Here is a 20894-nt window from a genome sequence, read left to right as displayed (position 1 = left end):
TCGGAGCCCTTGGAGATGCTTGTCTTGTTTTGTGGGATTGTGTTTTCACAGAGATTGATTAAAATGTGATAATAAGCTGGCTGAACATCAACTAAATATAACCATTCATCAATGATTGATTGAGCATGAATTGTGGATTTCTATTGCATAGGAAAACATGAAGGAATTTGTGTTTCAACAACTATAAAGATGGCAATCATAGTAACATAAATTGACATCCTGAAGTGGCAAAAAAAGACAATTTTACAGCCTATTGCAATTTTAGCAGCATGCTAATAAATGGAATCAGTAGCACTGAAGGATTCACTAAACATTATTCATCATCTCCTGAGAGCCATCATGAGATTGCCATCACAGGGCTTTTGCTTGATTAGGCAGTGTGGAGTGTGGGATATGAGGGATGAGGTCTTATTATGCAACAAATGTGAAATCCTGGACCTGGATGAATTGTTAGGCCCTTGAAGATTTTTAAGTACTTTTTTTAACATACATTTTGAAGGATAATCAAACTGTGACAAACTAAAAATCAATATGAGGGATCTCGCTGCCTGAGGCGAAAACCACACGCTAAAAACCACAAAAATCCCAAGATCTAGTCTCTAGTCTCTTAATGTTACTGGATTTGCTGGTGAGAGGAGTCTTAATGATCGTTTTTGTAATTTTTGTCAGTGTGAAAACAGCCTTGAGAAATATGGTAAGAAAAAGAATAGCCAGGAATTGGGTTGTATGAGAAACATGGGTGTTAGATTAACGCTAAATTACAGTTGCCATATTTTCAAAATTAAGTTCCAACTGGTCACAATGGTCACACTGGTCAGCACTAACTTTTATTATCTCAATGAGCAAACTATCAAATTTCCTGCTGAAATGTTTCAATTGACATGCAGATTATGGAACAATAATTTTGAAGGATTGTGTATTATATTTCATTAGGCACTTTTCACTGCCATGCTTTAAAACCTCTTTGATTCTCTTATGAAATGTGGAAATCATCACTCTTGAAGAGAGACTTACCAAATGAAGTGAAGGAAGGAAGTTTTACTTTTGACTAAGAAAAATACTAGATCTATTAGTACCATATATATCATCAAACTGGCAGACTAGAATTTTGAATTTCTTTAACAATGTCTGTTACCATTTTATTCAGTATTAACCACAGCCAATATCTGACAATTTACAATGTAATTTGCTTGATGTTTGTTAATTGTTTTATTGTGATGAATCACATGTGAATGCCTGCAGCTTATCAGGAGTCTTTAAAACATGAACTCAAACAGTTGTTAGCTGTACCCAAAAATGCAATTTGTGCTTGAACTAGTAGAATGAAATAGTCTGTCAGTTTTCATACCTTAATGCTTAGAGTAGGCCTGTAACTGAGATACTGCTTAAATGGATGGCTCTGAAAGAACATTGAGGATTTATCAGATAGTGTGACTTAAAGTACTTTAGAGAAAGATTTTAAATGAATTGTGTTACTTGAACTAAGACTTTTCAGTTTACTTTTTAGAATTCAGACACACAGGTGTGTGAATAAAAGTAAAATGATTTATTTTGAAGATGCCCTAGTTGCCCCACACAAATGTTAAGAAATAGTATCTCATAATAGAGGACATGCCAAGAGATTACACAATAAGAGCTGGGAAGCTCTTATTGTGAAAAGGCCTTTTTCCGTTTTCATGACCTTCACTGTTTCACATAGTGTCAGGTGTCTCAAGCATTATTTTTCTAACAAAGCTCTGAGGTAAACGAGGTTGTCTGTGTAATGTTTGACACTTACTTAAAGAATACTTATTTTACTTACGCAGGGTGCACAATAAAGTGTAGTATGACTACATTCATTGAAAAGTCCTGATGGAAATACTATTCCACTCTGGATTTCTGGAACATATAATTTATGATTAGCTTTGTCTATCTGGGACATAATTACTGAGTAGATTTAAAACCAAGATCAGTACAATAAGCATTGATCAAATTAATTGGAAAACCTAAACTTACAAACTACTGGTTGTAGCTGAAGACCATAAATCAACCTTTAATGCAACATCATCTTTTGTTAATGTTGATCTAATAAACCTGTAACAGATATTTCCAAGTTTCCCCAGGTTACAGGTTTTCTGGTTCAATTAAATAATTTTACTTGAATAACATCATTTTATCCACAGAGTTTGCTCATATAAACGCTTAATTCTTTTGTAATACTTTATTCTGACTAATCCAGATGCTTACAGAGAATTGATATCTGAGTCCTGAAAGCTGGCTGCTGAAAATAATTTCCATTGATTTTTAGAAATGCTGCAGCTCTTAATTAAAAGCAGTGAAGCGTTCTCCCTTTTTTTCCTCTCTCTTTTATTTTAAGTTTTATCTGTGATTTTAAAGTCGTCAATGTTTTCAGGCCTGCCACATGTCCTAGCTTGTTGGCACATCTGTAGTAGCTTAGATAACAAATACCTGCACCGATGGAAAACTGCCCCGGAAGTAAAGTTATTATTATTATTTTTAGATCAAACAAGAAAAGGCTTTTGCAGTGACTAAACTTTCTTTCGCTCTTTCTCATTAGTGAAGGTTTATATGAAAGAGACTCATTTTAATGGCCTGCTTGATCTGGATTGATATTAGCACAAATAATGTGCATGTGTGATTCACCAGGACAGTCGCTGATGTCCTGACAAGAGACAAATTTGTCATCTCCGTTATGAGAGAGCATGGTTATGCAACACTTTCCTGTCTCTGGGGTCCTGCATAGTGTCAAATAACGATACGCAGCAACGCGTAACAACATAAACGTGAGAACTGCCCTCACACTTCACACCCATATCCACCTTATGTTATGCATCCCCATAAGCCTCTATAACAATAGATTCACAAAAGACTGAAGAAAAAATAAAAAAGGGATTTGGGGTAAAGATTATGGACTTGGCATAGCGTGTGGTGGAGGCTGTCAGATATGCCTTCCAGAAGCTAGGTGCTCATTAGCATACTTCATTCGTCTAAATATAGTCCTAATCCAATGCTGAAGGCCAAACAAACAAATTGGCATGTGTGTATGTGTTTGTCGGGGGTCGGGGTACATTTCTTCACCCATGAAATATTTCATCCTTTCAGCAACATACACAATCTGTGTAAAAATCATCAAATGCCCGCCTCTGATGCTTGACATACAGTTTATGACCGGTTTGGAAACGTTTACTATGCTGCTTGTGACAGAGCACACTGCAAATGACTGCAGGCTGCAGTGATGCCAGGGGAATCTGTTAAAAGGTCACAGGCAAAACAAGTAGCTTGGCTGGAGGGAGGACATGCAGTGACATGGAAGCACGTGTTGAAGATGCATAAAGCTTCTGGGACTTCAAGAGTCTTTGAGACTCGTGGTCTTCGTTTGCATAGAGGAGGCAAAGATGTAGAAAGCGTTTCCTTCAGCGCTTCGCTCTTTGAATGTCCTCCCATGAATGCATGTGAAACAGCAAGGAATGTATGTGTAGCTGTGTATACTCTTGATGTGATTATAGCATGACTCAGAAAGGCCAATTGTCGTATGCATGAAGAGTCATAGCACATGGCAGTTTACAAAATGCAAGTCAACGCCAGAACCCTGAGGAGACAGGAGCCCTGGTTGAAAACGCTCAAATTCAGCTAAGTCTACACAGCATAGTTTAGGGATGTCTATAAATATTTGATGTCTCTATCCAAGCCCCAACCCAAAGTTGAAGTGAGGCAGCTTTCGTACTGTACAAGCTGTGATTTGGAGGTATGAGTAATCAGTGAGCATCGTCGTTAAGAGGCAAGGATTTGGCTGACGGTACACTCACTCTGTCAGCTGCTAGAGTGCTATATTTTGTAACGCAGACTTTAAGCTGAGGCATTAAACATGAGCTGTTTTAGAGCTTGTGGACAAAAACCATCTCCTGTGCTGACACAATTAATTGTTTTACACTCAGTGCCAGATTCTCCTCGCGATGTTTAGTTAATTCCAAATTCCTCCTGAAAACAGAGTCATGATACATTTGAAATTGCATATTGATTTTGATGACGCAGCACATCCGTGCTTGTGTGTGTGCTGTGGTGATTTATTTGTCTTGAGACCAGTTAGTCACCCAAAGGTAGATAAGAACCGGACAGCACTTTTTCCTGTTCTAGTATTGTTTTGGTGTGTGGGAGGGAGCAGAGTCATGAGGGTTACCTACTCAATGGATGGATAGGAACAGAGAGAGGGAGAGAGAAATGAAAAGAAATAAATTTAGGGAGGGCAAACTTATCTCTGCATGAAGTAATTTGGTTTTCCCACAGGTGCCTAAAGCTGGAGAACTGCACAGTATGCAGTCTCAATCCAATCCAAGGTTTACAGTAGGCTGCACATTATCTTCTCTATTAAATGACCACAAAAACACTTACACTGTATCCCTGGTAATTTTAAGATTTCCTCAAAAAACACAGTTTGTTTTTGTACATTTAGAACATTACACATGAACCTCTCTGCTGGGAATAATGAAAACATGAATAAGTCTACCATGGTTTTAATTTGTATAATTTTCACAGAACAGGAAGCTGCTTTGTAGACCTGTGTCATTGATTAAGACACTGTTAACGCATGGCATCACAAAAATCAATAAACCCCTTAAGTCATTTGCACCTTTTGTCAGCTCTTTTGCATCCTTAGCATATAGAAAAACTGAGCCTCCTTCTTGAATGGCAGACAGTTTAAACATCATTGTAAACTGCCATAATACCCAAGCACACTGCAGGTCCTGTGGAGGCCTTAAATCCTTTTAGAACAAAGAGCTTCTCAGTAACGGAGCTCCCAGACAAAGCGAACCGATGCCTTCATTTGGAGCCTTTCTGTGGAACTATTGATTTATCTTTATCACTGATGTGGGATCTCTCACATCTCGCAGACTTCTCCTGCTTTCTCCTACACATTCAAACGCTCTCGAGTGGGCTCCAAATCTACCGCTTTAAAGGCGTGCATCAGCTCCAGCCTATTTTCCCTCAGCGTTTACCACCGCAGTGTGATAAGAGGCAGAGAAGTTTTGTTTTTTTTTGTCACAACTGGTTTCAGAAAAGAGGGAAGTATAAAAAATCAAAAGACGGTACATTTATTACCTGTTTCAAAATTATGTAAGTCTGTAAGAGGAGAAATACAAATATGATATAATATGAGCTGATAGATAAATATATAATATACATTTAAAATACTGTTATGTTTCGCTTTAAACACATTTCATTAAATAAGACAAACCTATGTGTGAAAAAGCCATCCTCCCACTTGTTATCTGAGTGTCTCGGACACCCACTTTATTTGTATAATAAACTAAAAGAAATGTTAAGAGTACACACACAAAGTAAACAAACCTCCTTGGCTTTTTACAAATCCAAACATCACAACATCAAATGTTTGCTGCATCTCCCTGTGTTGTGCCGTGACGATGAGTCAGTGAGCATCTAAAGTGGCTGTGGACCTCTTCCCTCCACCTCATGCAGAAGCTCTACATTCAGTTCATGTTTCACTGCAGTATTAACGTAGAAGTAATGGCTGACTATGATGGTAAAAGGTCAATGTTAATTAATCCAGCTCTGTGTACTCCATTGGCTCGTACTCTTTTAAACGGGGCCTGAGGTGATAGAATTTGCTCACAGAGCATAAAAAAACCCAACGAAACAAAAAAAAAAAAAAACAGCTCCAGAAGTTTATGACATTAAGTGAGGCAAATTGTTTTGTTTCCTTTACAGTTACTTTTTGCTGTGGCCTTTATTCATCACCTGAGAAAATATCTTTCTTGCTGAGTTTAGAGGTTAGGAGATAACATGCCCTCAGTTTTACTTTTATGTCTAAATTATACCCGATACAACATCACCAAAAGTCAGCTTTAGACGTGAGTGAGTTTTGATACATGCAACAGGCCAGCTGTTCTCCTCCAGTTTCCATTCTTGATACTAGGACAAACTAACCTCCTGCTAAAACTCAGGGAAAGAAAAACGCTTCATTAAGCAGGCCTCTACTAGTGAAATGTCTGTATGACCAAAAAAAAAAAAAGTGTCTGTTGCTAATCTAGTACAAAATATGTGGGTGGCTGAGTAGCTTACATTATCCGTCGCCCCTGCATTCTACAAATTTATCTCATCTGATCCAAACTGATTAAGAAAGCTGCTTCAAACATATTTTCACCATGAACAAACAGCAGTTCCCCATGATTGGTTCACTTTGTGTGTGAGGCAGTGTTACATAAGGTTTTTGTAACATGTTCACTGCTGGATTCTGTAACTGCACAGCTTTAGGATTCCCTGGAATCTCGCCACCTCTGGAGGGTTTGATGTAGGGCTGCACATGAAGATGCATGTGCAAAAAAAAAAAAAAAAAAAAAAAAAAAAAAAAAGAACAAAAGGGGTCCATTACACTATCATGTAAGAAGAGATTTGACGGCTTAATAAGGTATAATTGCAGCAGGGAGTCGTAGTTGCTAAAGAAGTGACAATGAGGTTTAGGAGCTCTGCTTTTCATCTCCCTTTGGGTGGTTGAAGAAAGAAACATCACCAAGCAGTTGTTCACTTTTTGCTGCTTGATCGTAGTGTGAGTTTGCACTGGTGTGTGTGTTTTTACTCTGTGTGGGAGTTGTCTGATGGGGTGAGTAAAATCAGACACGTCCAAGTTGTATGGAGGAAGACTATGGAAAGAGCTCACACTGATGCAACACAGTAAAAATCTTCGTACTTGTTTTTTGTTCCTCTCCTTTTATAATACGCTTTTTTTGAAATTCTGTATATTTTATTCTGACTGAACAGTTGTTAATGGCATATGTGCTTCCTTCTTTCTCACAAGCATGTATTATTTAAAGGAAGGAGGGAGGAGGATTAGCTAGCTGCGGAAAGTAAGAACAATAGCTAGGTGCACAATTGGTGCGGTGCCATTCATCAGCTTTAGCAGTTTTATTTTTCTTTGTTCTCTTCCTTTCATAATTTCAAAACCATTAAAAGGCCACGTCTGCCTTGGCAAAAGCATCCATGATGTTTTTGTGTTTTGTTGTTTGTTAGTGTCATTGTGTGTGCATGTGCACTATGGGCTTGAGGTTGTGATGACTAATTATGCCCCCCCCCCCCCCCCCCCCCCCCCCCCGTCACGCACACACACACACATGCGCATACACACATACACACACGTGTTCACCCCTTTGCACCTGCCTTTGGTACCTATTTCAATACACCATTCAATAGATGCATTATATTCGTCATCGTACATTATTCAGATTTGAATCAGGGACTGTCATCTTTGTGACGATCCAGCTTCCAAATTTAATAGCTCGGACAAGAATAGCCTTGACAGCACATTGCAGTGATCCAGTGAATTTCTATGACATGCTGGACCCCGAGTGTAACATCATGTTTCATTTTGTGACTGGTTGTACTCTCCAGGCACAGGACCAATGTGATTACCCGTGTGACTTCTGCAGTGTTTTCTTTGTCACTAGTTACTAGCTGCGGTGTCCGCCTTAATCAATCTGCAGGCTGTTTTCTCTGAATGTATCTGTCCTTGCGTATGTGGGTGTGTGTACACGTGTATGTGTATGTTAGTCTGAACGTAATTGCTTCGTCCCAACACACGAAGCTGACTCATGGATGCTGTTCTGGTCCTGAGGACAGCAGCCTACTCATCTTAATCTATGTGAAACCCTCGGTTATTTTCAAATGGAAATACACAATCAGTTTCCAGTATGGAGCTGAGGAAGGGTTTGGGTTACAGCTGAGATGCATCCTGACTGTAAAATTTCTATATATTAATTCAAATTCCGATGTAGAAAGAGGGGGAGGGTGACAAATTTCTTGATGTTATCCTTAATATTGTTTCCCTGAGCTTGCATGAAACAGTTTTTCCCTTGAGATTAGGTGCAGGAAAGATTGTTCTGTGTTGATAGTCAAAGGTTGTTTAAGTCTCCTTTTCATGATTTGATGCACAGCTAATCCAGTTTTCAGGTAATTTATGCATAAGACGCAGTTTTTCTACCAAGAGCCATAGGTTAAATCTGTCATTTCGTCACACCGCAGCTATGAAGGTGGAACGTCACACATGCTATATTAAGGCTTCTTCTGATGCTTTGTAAAGTTCTGTGCAAAGTAACAACACATTCTCACAAACACACTCATGCACCTGCTCATGCATGCACACATTATCTAACAGGACCATCTTGTTCTTTCGGCCATATTATGTTTATTCCCATGAGAACACATAGAAAACAGATGACATTCCAGCAATGAAAGATGATCTTTCTGTCTCTCTCTCCAATGACAAACATGTCATTTTGCAAATGGAATACATAGTAAAATGTGTTAATGTCACAGTGAAAATAAATACTTTGATTGGACAAGCATCTGTAAAAAAGCAAAAAAGAAAACATTAAACTGGTGAGTGGGAGTTTTTAAAGTATTGGGAATCTAATTTCTCAATCAAGAAATGATAGTTGGCTATTAACACATTATCTGGTAACTTTGTAGAAATCTCATAATTTGCATGCCTAGAAAATACCCTGTATTTCTTACTGTATGAAACCTACCCAGCGATGAGGGGGGGGGGGCAGTGGATACAAGCATGCAGGCTCTGATGTGTTCACTTTTTCAAAAAATAAGTTAAAAATAATAAAAATAAAAATAGTCAATGACCATCACTGTTCAGGTGTCTGCTTCCAAAACAGTAGCCACAGGGGCCATAAACTATACCAAGCGAAAGACACGCCAACTGTTGTGTGGAAGTAGGTCGAGGTGTGTGTGGCCAAAGGAGACTTTAGATTATGTAGGGTAAAGCTAAAGGTGAAGGTTAGAGGAAAATTGTTACGGAGATAGCAAATACTGCAGGTCACAGGGTCGGTGACATACTAAACTCATCAGCCGCTTCTATGCGAACTGTACAAGTATTCTTCTGAATATTTAAAACAAAAGGAAAACAAACATAAAAAGATACATGAAGTGTTTTCATTTTGATTATGGAGCATTTGAAATATTTATACGTGTTGTGTATAAAAAATCAGGAACATTTCAAATAGCAGTTGAGCATAAATATTTCATATCAATATTTGAAACTACATTTGAATGTGACTTTTAAAGAGGACTGACATGCATCAGTTAGTAGCGGTGGCTAGGTGGGTGGTTCGGTCAGTGTGGCGACTCCTCATGGGAATTTGTGCTTTACATAACAAGAAATGGGCTCAGAATTAATGTTTTAGTCGCTGCGTTGGGAGGGGGACATAAATCTTTAATCAGCCAAAAAGTTTCCACAATACTCAGTCAGTAGTACATAGCTTTTACCAGCAATGAAATATTTCCTTTTTGTTCATTTCAAACCCTGAAATTGAGTATAAAATGAGGTACTTGCCGGTTTCTTTTGGGTCAAGGCTCCCAGTGTGATAGACAATTAAACAGACACACAATAGGAGTTTTAAGCACAATGCAACCATGAAAAAGGTGTGAACATATAAAAAAATGGGTTGTGTTTGCCACTAAACTTTGCCTTGTATAGAACAATTTCCCTAAATCTTGTCTATGTGAACTAGAGGCCTTGTAAATCTCCTTCTAGTTTAGCGCAGTTTCCGACACAGATTAGTAACTACACTGACAGAAAAAGGAAACAATAATCTCCCACATTTTTTTTAAGTCATCGGCAACAAGGTTCCATTACCACACAGAAGCTGTTGTCAGACACATAAGTTATGAGACTGATACTTTGTTTAAATTAAAGTAAATCAACACACTCTAAAATGAGAATATTGGAGTATCCATAATAAGCCCATGGTACTTTGAAACGGCTACCAGTTTTAGCTCAAGTTAACGTTATACAACTTGAGCTGTTATAGCAGTAAGTGGTCATTACGATTATAAAAGGACAATCTGAACCACCAACCTTTAAGTGTAGATATATATATTGTACGTGTGTGTCTGTGTATGCATACTTGCATGTCTACAAAACCAATCTATACTATAGATTGACACTCTAGTAGAGGAGTATTGCACAAGTTGGGGAGAGGAGACAGATGTCTTGTATCTCCAAGCGCTGCAGTAGAACAAGCTTGCCGTTGACTAAATGAAGCATTACATTTGTCCTGTCCTCCTGTCCAGTCTTTCCTGGATTTTGTCAGTCAGGTAGTCCATCAACAAGGGGAGGTTCCTCCAAAGCAGCAGCTGAACCATTGGTCTCTCCTCTGTCACCCCCTGAATCTCTCTCCTCCTTGTCCTCATCCTGGTCTAGTGGGTCCTGTTTGGACAGGCGGTCTAGGGGGTCAAAAGTATGAATTTTAGGCTCCGGGCTGAGCAGCGAAAGCTGAGGCAATAGAGGCCCCTCCCGAAGCTTAGCAGCTAGCTCCTTGGCACTGCAGGTGGGGGTGTTGGTCTCGTAGACATCGTGGAAGTTGTTGTAGTCTACTTCATAGAAGCCCTTCTCCAATGAGAGAACTGGCGTGAAGCGATGCCCCCAAAGTACCTCTGTGTCCAGGTAGGAACTTCGTGCCTGACATGTCATCCCTGTGTACGTGCCCGCATGCACACAAACACACACACGCGCGCACACACAACATCAATATGTTACACGCATAAATAATGAACGAGAAGACAGACTCACAGCGGACAGGCAAACAAACAGATGGGCAGACATGAATGGGGAGAGAGAGACAGCATCAGTGAATTATTCATGATTACACAGGAAGTGCACACAGAAAGGGTTAAGCCTTGCACAGTTCTTCAAAGCCTCAATCATACCTGATAAAACTGCCATGTTGGAAACCTGTCACTGATCTTAGTAAACAGGTCTGGTGATTTTGGTTTAAGTATTAGCAGTTTGGGTGATTACATACATACAGAATGATGGAAATGTTTTTGCCAATAAGCAAATTAGGAGCGTCACTATAGTGTTTCACCCTTTGGCTGTGTTGGTAGTATCAGGCATACATTTTGAAACAGACATTATTTTGCAAGCAATATGAAAATACCTCGATAGATTGCAGTCATTACTAGCATTGATAATACCTGTGCTTTTCTGTGTTTGCCATGAAAATGGCAAATTAGCAAAGGGAGGTGAGCTAGTTACCCATGCAGCTAATAGCTCAGTTTGTAATATATACAGATGTAAGAATTGGAAATTAGAAAACATAATTCATCATAAATTACAGCCACTGTTTTCAAGCTACATCTGGGGGATTCAATATGAGCATAAATAAGAAAATTGAATATGTAAATTAACATGTTTGCTGCTAAAACAAACCCTTGTTTGAGGTGTGAGGACAGACAAGGAAAGCTACATGTAAAAAACAGTCATCTAAATACTTCAGCGTGGTCTCATGAGAATCACTGAAATGACAACAAGCTTCTTAAAGAGATAAGTTGCTGCTATTTTACACCTCTCGTTCACCTCTGTCTGATTTCACAGGACTCTGTGCAATTTAGCTAATTAGACTCCTGATTAGGGAAATGAGCTAATGAAGGCCGAAGCATATTAGAACCACCTTTGAAGCCTACCGGTGAGCCAGCGAGTGTTTGCTACCCAAAAGATGTAGTTTCGGTTGAGTATCTCAAAATATGTTCTTGTAACTCACCATAAATGACTGGCTCATCCAGCTGTTGAGTTGCATACTGTAGTGTTAAGCATGTTTTCTAAAATAGACGTAGATGCCAAATTTGATACGGAGTCTAATGTCGCAATGAGAGGAGGGGCTTTCACACCTTTTCTTCAGCTTTCCCTGTGGACACAAGTGGCCTAGTTTCCACATTTAACTTGTGATATGCTTGTTGTTCCTGCGACTGGATAGTCAAAGACAATATCACGTCTTTCACTTTCAAATGACAAAGGTTTCCATTCTGGCTACTGAAGGTGTTGGCACATGCGATGGTTTTAATATCAGTGGTACAGCTACAATAAGTTATGTTTGTGAAGATTTATTAATACCGTGTCATATTAGGAGTAGAGTTGGCTTTTATTGAAATTGTGGATGTCCTACGAGAGACAATTTATTTCACTGATGCACTGGAAAGCAAATTTAGGAAGCAGTTATTTCCTGATTGAGTGTAAAAATCGTACATTTATTCATTTGACTGAACGAATTCACAAATATGAGCAAACAATGATGTGCTGTCCCTCATCTGCGATACACTCATGAACACACATGATAAAGTTTTCAGATAAAACTATCACAAACACTGCAAACTATCTGCAGTTGAAGGCAAACTTAATTTTTCACTCTGAGCTGGAATAATTATCGTATGGTAATGTGTCCCTTTTTCTTCTGCTGTAAGCTCTTGGCTCCAGAACAGTGATTAGGCTTTTTCCTTGCATATTTTGCAAACAATGCCTGGGTTCTTTTGTAGAAAGTGTGCTGTTGGCTGTGGTGTGCAATGTGTGTAGGACACCGGGGCTGTGATGTGTTCATGTCCTACAAAGACTTGACAATTCCAAGAGATTAGTGTTCACATTATTATTTTTTTTTTTTCATAACAATGTGCCCTGATGCTCAGATTTAACGTGTAAAGACCTGCTCACCAGCCTAATAAAAAAAACAAAAAACAAACAGTAATTGTGATTTCAGTTTTTCATCATTATTGTTGACATCTATGATTAAGTGGCTTCTCCACCTGAGCCTCAATGACAAAGCAACAAACAATAAGACATTTCATAAAGGGATGCTATGAATTTGGTCGCTTCTTGCATTACAAAAGTCGTTGCTGGGGATTTCCACAACATGTAAAAACACACAGAGCTTAGTTACCTAAACAATCAGAACAGCAAGATTGTGCTTCAACTCAGCAGTAAGAAACGGAATGACACGGGCAAATATCCAGATAATCTTTGAGCACAAATGCCACACGAGGAAAGACGACAGATTTTTCAAATTCATGTGTATTTAATTAGTATGAAAATGATCTTTCCTTGTAGGTGTGTCACTTTCAGGGTCATAATATTGTGAACGGTGGCTTACTTGCTCACTCAAATGTAACAGGGTCATCATTGATTGTTATTAGCAACACTTGTGTTTTACATGCATAGACAAACGAGGTGTAACTGCTGTGATCACATGCTGCTGCTGCTGCTGTTTTTCATGTAGCACACCATGAGGGCTCATGACCTCCAACCCAGAATCCACCTCTAGACTGCCAAATTCCCCTGGAGGGCCTTTTTTTATTGTCACTCCCTGATCACTGCTATGGTCAGCGGAGTGGATTATTCCGAGCAGTGTCGAAAGAGAGAGAGCGAGCCTGTATGTCAATTAATAACCGTTGATGTATTTCGCTTTCCTGTGATATTCTGTTCCTGGTGAGCTGGCTGACGTAATCATTTTTATTATATTTGTATATATGTCCTGCTTTGAAAAATGTCTGCAGTGGAAATTTGAACCATTTTGTCCATTTTTTATTTGTAAACGTTCACCCTGGTCCAATTAGCCAATGTTAAATAAGACAAACGATGAGAAAAAGATAAAATAGAATAAAACCTACGACCAAGTGTTATTCATGTGGTCTTGTATTGAATTGAACAAATTGCCATTTGAGCTTGTGTCCTTTTCTGACTTAGTTTAGATTTGGCATATAATGTGAATTGGTTATATCTGTAATGTCAGGACTTTTTAGTTTTTTCTTTTGTTTTCCTTTTTCTTCTGCACCCAAATTAAATCGTGTGAGTTTCAACCTTCCTACCTCAACAACAAGGACATTCTGGGAGCACAGAGGACATACAGGGATGTGTGAGCAAATCTCAATATTTGCTGAACATGGTGGGTAGGGAGACAACTGGAAAATGTCCTTATATGGAACCTCATGTAAGTGTGAATGCTAGATCTGGTTTTGGAAATATTTCATCTTGAAAAGCTGTCCAGTTGGCCTTTTCGTAATATAGTGATATAGCCACCACTAGGACAAACCACCAAATGCAGCCTTTGCGAACACTTTTCTATAGACATTACAGGTGTCTGTTTTCCTTTATTTTTTACCATGAAGTCTAAAACGAACAGTTGTTTTCACATCCACAGTACTGATCCAAAATATTTTTGTATTCTGAGAAATTTTATAAAGCAGATCTTATCTGACGTTTTAATAATGTAGCTACTGTTAAGGAAACAGTGCACCTTTAAGCCCACTATTTCTACCGTTACTTCAATAATGAAAACAAGGCTTTGTTGTCGGCAACACTGATCATATGAACCATCATATAACTGATGATGGGGCCAAGCACCAGGACCATTTAAATAAAGCAGTAAAATATAAAATACTGAATAATGAGTACTAAAATATAAGAATATAAATATAATAAAATGTTAAGGTGAATAGCGCAATGAACAGCTGTTTTTATATATTGTCTGTGCAGCTCTGCTGTGTCATCACGCAGGAGGGTATAATGTTCTTGAGTCTGTTTTACTTTGTGTCACAAATGCTTTGGGAGTGCCTGGGAAACAAATGTTTTAAATGAATCCTGGAGATTGACTCATAATTATGTTGAAAACCACTGACTGGTTGTCAACCAAATAACAAATAACTGAGGGCTGATGAAAGTGAAAAGGAAACCATTTCACCACTCTCTTATCTTCCACTTCTGTCTGTGGCAGCATCCAGCCTGCGATGTTTTACACATTTTGCTTATTAGTGTTTATTAGTTTTTTCTCTGTAGTAGGTTATATATCCTCTGCAGTAAAACAATAGAGGTAATCAGATGCCAATTGGAATCATTCATCAGATCATTTCTTGCTTGATGTGAGACCATTATTCCCTTTCCTCCAGTTTTTTTTATTATAATTTCATTTGGTAAAATGTACTACATCTCTACATTGACCTTACTCCTAGATTTCTAGGATATTAAATTACGTTATGTTATCATTTTGGATCAGATAAAACATTACTTTTTATATACACAAGCACTGGTCATCCATTCCCCAATATAGCTGTTCTGACAACACATTCATCATTTTTTTAAAATGGGCTACTTAGTCTTCCATATATCTGACAGCTTGTGACCTTCCAGCCTTAAACGTCAATGAAAATGAAACGTTCGCAGGTTTCCACCTTAATTTTCGGTTTTGTTGTCCTGGAGTCTCGGGGTCCCTTCTAAAAACACACACAAGTTTTAATTTTTAAACACCTTAATATCTTATGACCTAAGAGATACAAATGAGATTTTGACCTCTTGCAATGTCCGATAGGTCTGAAATAGAAAATTCCACTTCCAAAAGACAGACAAAGCAGCTGCAAAATATAGTTTTATGCAATTCATTTTCACATGGTCTGTGGTATCACAGTTGAGCAGCCCTTCTCTTCTGAATCCTTAAATATATCTGGTAATATGAATACGCTTCATAACAAGAAACTAACTCCAAATATAAGTATTGGCCAATGCGTGGATTTAGATAAGGTTAATTTCTGTAAGTGAGGATTAACGCTAAAAAAGAAATAATAATTTGTTCATGCATTGTCCATATCACAGATAAAACCTGAAATAGTTTCTCATTTGATGTAATAATCCTTTTTGATAATTACTGTATGGGCAGTATGTGGAGAGTGGAGAATTGACTGTCTCTAGTTTTCTGAGGTCTTCTTAGGCAAGTGTAATATTACTCTTAGGGCAGTGTGGTCAGTAGTTAACCTCAATCCTAAACAATGAAAAAAATTAATTCACTGTTAATTTAACACAAGTGTTAATCATACTCTGAAAGGCTTGTGTCCCAGTGTCTCCTGGTTGCTGAAAAAAGGATAAAAAAAATAACCTGATCTGTCCTGTAACTCTCAGGCATACAACCGTTGACCTGCTTAGTCATTTCAGGTCACCTGGGGACAGAGTGGGGAACGGCGCGGTGGAGGTTATAGATGGTTCTGTTGGCTAGCAGTCAAGGGGGATGCCACGCTCCCTGCAGGTGAATTAAAGGTGGTTTAATGCCTGAGTCAAGTATTCAGCAGCATGGGAAGGAAACATTCTGACTCCTGATGTTTTGTAGGGAAAAAATTTGACGTGAAAAAACAAAACAAAAATGAAATAGAGCAGAAATGTTCAGTCCGCAACCCGGAAACGGATAAGCAGTTGAAGATGAATGCATAAAAAAAAAAGAAATGTTCAGTTTCATGCAAAGCCATGCCTGATCGCATTAGAGAGCTTGACGGTTTGTCTGAGACACAGTGGTGTCAAGGAGACTAAACACTTGTAATCAAACAGTGTGTCTCATTTACTGATGCAAAATCCAGTTACACTCAGTAAAGTAAATTGGTGACATGTATAATGCATTTTATTTCAAATGAGTAAATTATAATTAGTCCTGGAACAAAATCCAATAAACATTTCAGACGAGGCATATAAACAAAAACTGATTTAGCCAATTTTTCACAGACAACACACTAGAAAAGTGAATTAACAGCTAGCTGTGGGCTATCATGTAGTAAATGTCTCTGTGTTCATCACATTCCGATGGTGAGTAAAAAGTAGATTGATTTGTATAGTTTGACTGATGAGTATAAGATGCTGCATGTTTCCTCTTATGCTTTCGGTTATAGCCTCATTCTGCGAAATATAAGCTGCATGGAACTTTACAAAAACACCAGAAAATGTCTGCTTCAAAAAATGTAACCAGCCTGGAGCACTTTTCAGGACTGCTGGGCATTTACCCAAAACACAGGCCAGCAGTGTGGGTAGCTACACTTCACTCATTTTGAAATAAACAATATCAAAGACATAACCTTGAAGTAGCAACAGTGGAAATGCGGGCTGTAGTGAGTGCAGAGAAACATTTGCAAGGTGGTTGTGGCATGATCACCTTTCAGTCCTTTGCCTCAGTTAAAAGTAACAAATACTGCAAATGTATAGAAATATTTTGTTCACAAAGACCGAAAAGTCGTTGAAGGATAAGTGCCCACCTTCCTCCAATTTCCAAAATAAAAAGAAGAAGACAACAAACATTTGTCTGCTATTAAAAAACCATTAAAACCACTACATCTTCATTAATAGTGCGACTGAAAAGCTTTTATATTATTTATGTCTCACTTAGCGAGTCAGATATCTGTAAATGTCAGCCTCTTTTTCTTTCCATCCATTACAATATTATCTTTTGCAATTTGCAGCAATTACAGGTACTCACTCAAGCTCCTCTTCCTCTCTTCTAAGCAGCACAATATTTCCATGTAAGCCTTTTCTGTCTTTCCATCCATTTATCCATATATCCTGCGCTCACTTCCTGTATTCATCAGTTCATCAATCTTTGACTCTTTCTGGTTGTCATCCATGTGTCCTTCTGTTTCACCTTTTTAACTCTCCTTGTCTTTATTCCTACACATAATCCCCACCTCCCTACTCCCCATGTACCATACCTGTGGCCTCCACCATTCCCTCAAGGATAACCACGATCTCGAACTCCTCTTTCTCCATTTGCGCCAGCGACATCTCCCAGAAGGGGCTTTTCTCGTTGATTTCGTGAGAGATGATGAGCGGCGACACCAGGAACAGCCGATCGTCTCCCGTGTCAAAGCCAATGTTGATGTCAGTCTGGTTGAGCGGGATGAATTCCCCTTCCTTGGTCTGCTGCGAGCGGATCAGCTTCGCTCGAATCGATGCCTCGACGATGTGAGAATTCCTCAGGTCCCCCACCCGAAACATCAAGCACATCTTGTTGTCTCGCACTGATATAACAGCGTTGTGTGAGAACATGAGGGTCTCAGCGCGGTTCTTTGGCTGTGAGATCTTGACAAACATGCAGCCCACCATCATGGCGTTAACTATGGAACCCAAAATGGCCTGCAGCAAAAGCAGTATGATACCTTCAGGGCATTTTTCAGTGATCACACGATAACCGTACCCGATGGTGGTCTCTGTTTCAATGGAGAAGAGAAAGGCTGAGACAAAACTGTTGAGGTTCTCCACACATGGGGTCCAGCCCTCCTCGTCAGCGTGCACCAGATCTCCACGGATGAGTGCTATCAGCCACCATAGAAAGCCGAAGAAAAGCCAGTTGACAACGTATACCAAAGTGAAAATGAAAAGGCTAAGACGCCATCGTAGGTCCACCAAGGTGGTGAACAAGTCACTGAGGTAACGGTATGTCTCTTGCACATTTCCATGATGGACGTTGCACTTGCCGTCCTTCTGCACGTATCGCTGCCGTGGCTTCTTCGCCGGGTCTGAAATCAAGTGGGTTCTTTCTGTTGAGATCTGAGCCTCTCGCAAGTGTTTAGGAAGCTTTTTTACCTGTGTGGAACAGGAAAGATAGAGAGGGAGAGAGGCGAAATAAGGACAAACACTTGAAAGATGTGAGCAGATAAAGAATAGAAGAAAACAGTGGCAGGGTTTGTTTTAAAAACCCACTGATTTTTTTTTTTTTTCCATATTGAGTCTGTACTGGAAAGATGTAGGTGTTAACTTACTTTTTCGGATTTTCTATAAACCTTATAAACACACTGTTCTCTGCTACAGGCGGGAAGACTAATACAATTATGAGCTGTTCCAAAGTCACTGCTCTGTCTTGCTCCACACTGACATCGTAGGTGTATGTATATACAGGAGAAAGGAGAAACGCAAAGGAAGGACGTAACAAGAACATAATGACGCCAAGGTCTTTGTTTATGCTGGCCCATCTCCAGTGGAGCGATCTGGCTCCACAGCTGTGCCCTGGCTGCCTTCTTGTCCCCTGTGCGCGCTCTACTTGCACCCTATTCTGCATTGGCAAGGCTGCATGGGAACAGATCTTCCATCCTTAACCAGTAAAACCAGTATAGCACATATTCAAATGCCGGGAACATGAATTACACGTATATTTACAAACTGGCTTTCATGCATATCCATATGGGATTTCAATATTACCTGTTTAACTTTGACTGGCATCAAGCTTTGCATCGTTTTCATGCAAAGGTTTCATAGATTTTGTGCATTTGCTTGACCCCCCCCTGCTTGGACAAACATATGCATGTATACATGATGAACACACAAACGCGTGGAGGGACAATGCTTGTAAAGCACCTTTCAAGTGCACACAGGACAAGTTGGAAGCGTCCTGAGACTTTCCTATTTGACCTGATAATTGAAATGCATTTTGTTGAAGCAAGAAAAAAAGCTCCCCCACCAATGATTCTCTCAGTACTAATCGGACACCTGTGATCGATGTCTCTCTACTTATGCTTACATCACCAGGAAAGCTGCCTCCCATTGTGCTTACACCAAGTGCTGCTCTGATCCCATCATACTGCTGATCGCCCACAGAGTTAACTCTGGGAAGCACATAATCTCAGGTACTACAATATCCTTGCAACACCTTTGATTGCGGGGCAAGGATAATAAAATCTGACAGATTTATTTGGGATAATTTCATTTAGATGTCAGGTACTTTCACCACTGTCCCTTTGTACATGCACATTCAGTAAGGAATGCATGTATCGAGTGAACAGATATTGATTTGTCATGATCCCCTTTTAAGGAACCTTTCGACGAAGAGGAATTGAAAGACAATGCCTATTGACCCTCATTGCAATTAGTGTCTTGATGACAATGCGCTTGCTAAATGTCAGTGTGCTCCCTTATTACCAGCTGTACTCAGTGATATATTGGGTCAAATATAAATTCACATCACAGTCAGTCCAAGATCAATTAACCCTGATGAACCGAGCGTAACGCTGGCAACACATTTGCACAACCATAAGATCGCAAATATTTGCTCTACTGGAGAAATTACAGCGGTTTCTTGAAGCTAAGTTGCGCTTTGGAGCCAATATAGGGTCATTACAGTAATTCTACTTGTGCTGTTGCTGGAAATCGGTGAACTGCTCCTTCGTTGTTAACCATTAATATAATCTTTCAACATACTTTTAACTGCCAGATATTAAAGGTTCTTACTGAAAGGACACTTTCTGGCCCGTTAATGGGTAAAATAAGCATAAGGTCCTGGTGGACAATAGAAATCTTCAGTGTTGAAGTGTTAATGTCCACAGCTCCTTTTAAAAATGTTGCTAATCAGTATGACACTGCTTTTAAATAAAAGATGGCCAAAATGGGGTAATTCATTAGCACACTTTGAGTGATAGACAAAGCGAGTGATTCTGCCCAATCTTTGGCCTTTATAGTCAGTACAGTCCCTGGGGGTGACGGTCCATAAAAAAATTAATTAGCTCTCCCCCTGTAGTAGTGGTAAATGGTGGATGTTTTCTCTCATTGAGTCTTTGCGTTCATGCTTGAGTTGAAAGTACATTTCAGTCAGCTGGAGAATCAGTACAGATGACCTGTACAACTCCACCAACTCTAACTTATGTCCACAGATAAGGAAACTGAACTATCAGAACTGAAGGAACAGATTTGGCCCCACTTTGTTGGACCTGATAAATAATCTTTACCCCTAATTTAATCATTGATTTGTGTATATATCATCTCCACAGTTTATTTAAGTCCTTTAATACTTCCCCACCATTCTTGAAAGCCCTGTCCCCAATCATCCCCATCTTTGTATATCATCTCCACCATCTTCTGCTTTCTCAATGAACTCCTAGCACCACACTGCCTCTGTCTCATAAACTGTGTCTCCTGTTTCACACATTTCCTCCCAGTTGTGGAGAGGAAATAAGTTGCTGTGCGTTGTTTGACTGGTAGTGTTTGTACAGTTTACCTGTGCAGGTGTGACTCCTATCTCCATGTTGTGGTCCATGAGGACTCGAGAGTCTCCTGCCATTCTCAGCTTAAGCTGAATACCTACAACAAATAAGAAGGCACATCAATGAGTTCAATTTACACTTCAAAATATACATGTTAAAAAAATGTGAGGGTTTTTTCTCCCTGGAATTTGCAACCGCAGAGCAAGCTTCAATTTAACAATCATCAATAACAAAGGCAACCAAGACAACGGAGTGTAAAGGTCAAAGCTACAGTGCCCTCTCCATTAGGCCTTTCAAGCTTTCAACTTGCAGCTATCTAAATTGCACATCTTGTC

The 20894-nt window shown here is 39.3% G+C and overlaps 1 protein-coding gene across 1 annotated transcript; it reads right to left on the bottom strand.

The window, feature by feature from the left end:
• Positions 1 to 9765: 9765 nt before the first annotated feature.
• Positions 9766 to 20636, bottom strand: kcnj5 (potassium inwardly rectifying channel subfamily J member 5). The gene is made up of 3 exons (XM_029516931.1): positions 20574 to 20636; positions 17299 to 18172; positions 9766 to 10494 (listed from the first exon to the last, which is right to left on the bottom strand). Exons 1-3 carry the CDS (start codon positions 20634 to 20636, stop codon positions 10109 to 10111), a joined length of 1323 nt encoding a protein of 440 aa, XP_029372791.1. The 3' UTR covers positions 9766 to 10108.
• Between the last annotated feature and the right edge of the window lie 258 nt (positions 20637 to 20894).

The sequence above is a fragment of the Echeneis naucrates genome, chromosome 13 (genome assembly GCF_900963305.1).
Source record: "Echeneis naucrates chromosome 13, fEcheNa1.1, whole genome shotgun sequence".
NCBI lineage: Eukaryota > Metazoa > Chordata > Actinopteri > Carangiformes > Echeneidae > Echeneis > Echeneis naucrates.
The sequence above is the reverse complement of the archived record's forward strand: the minus strand, read 5'-3'. Positions and strand labels throughout refer to the sequence as shown.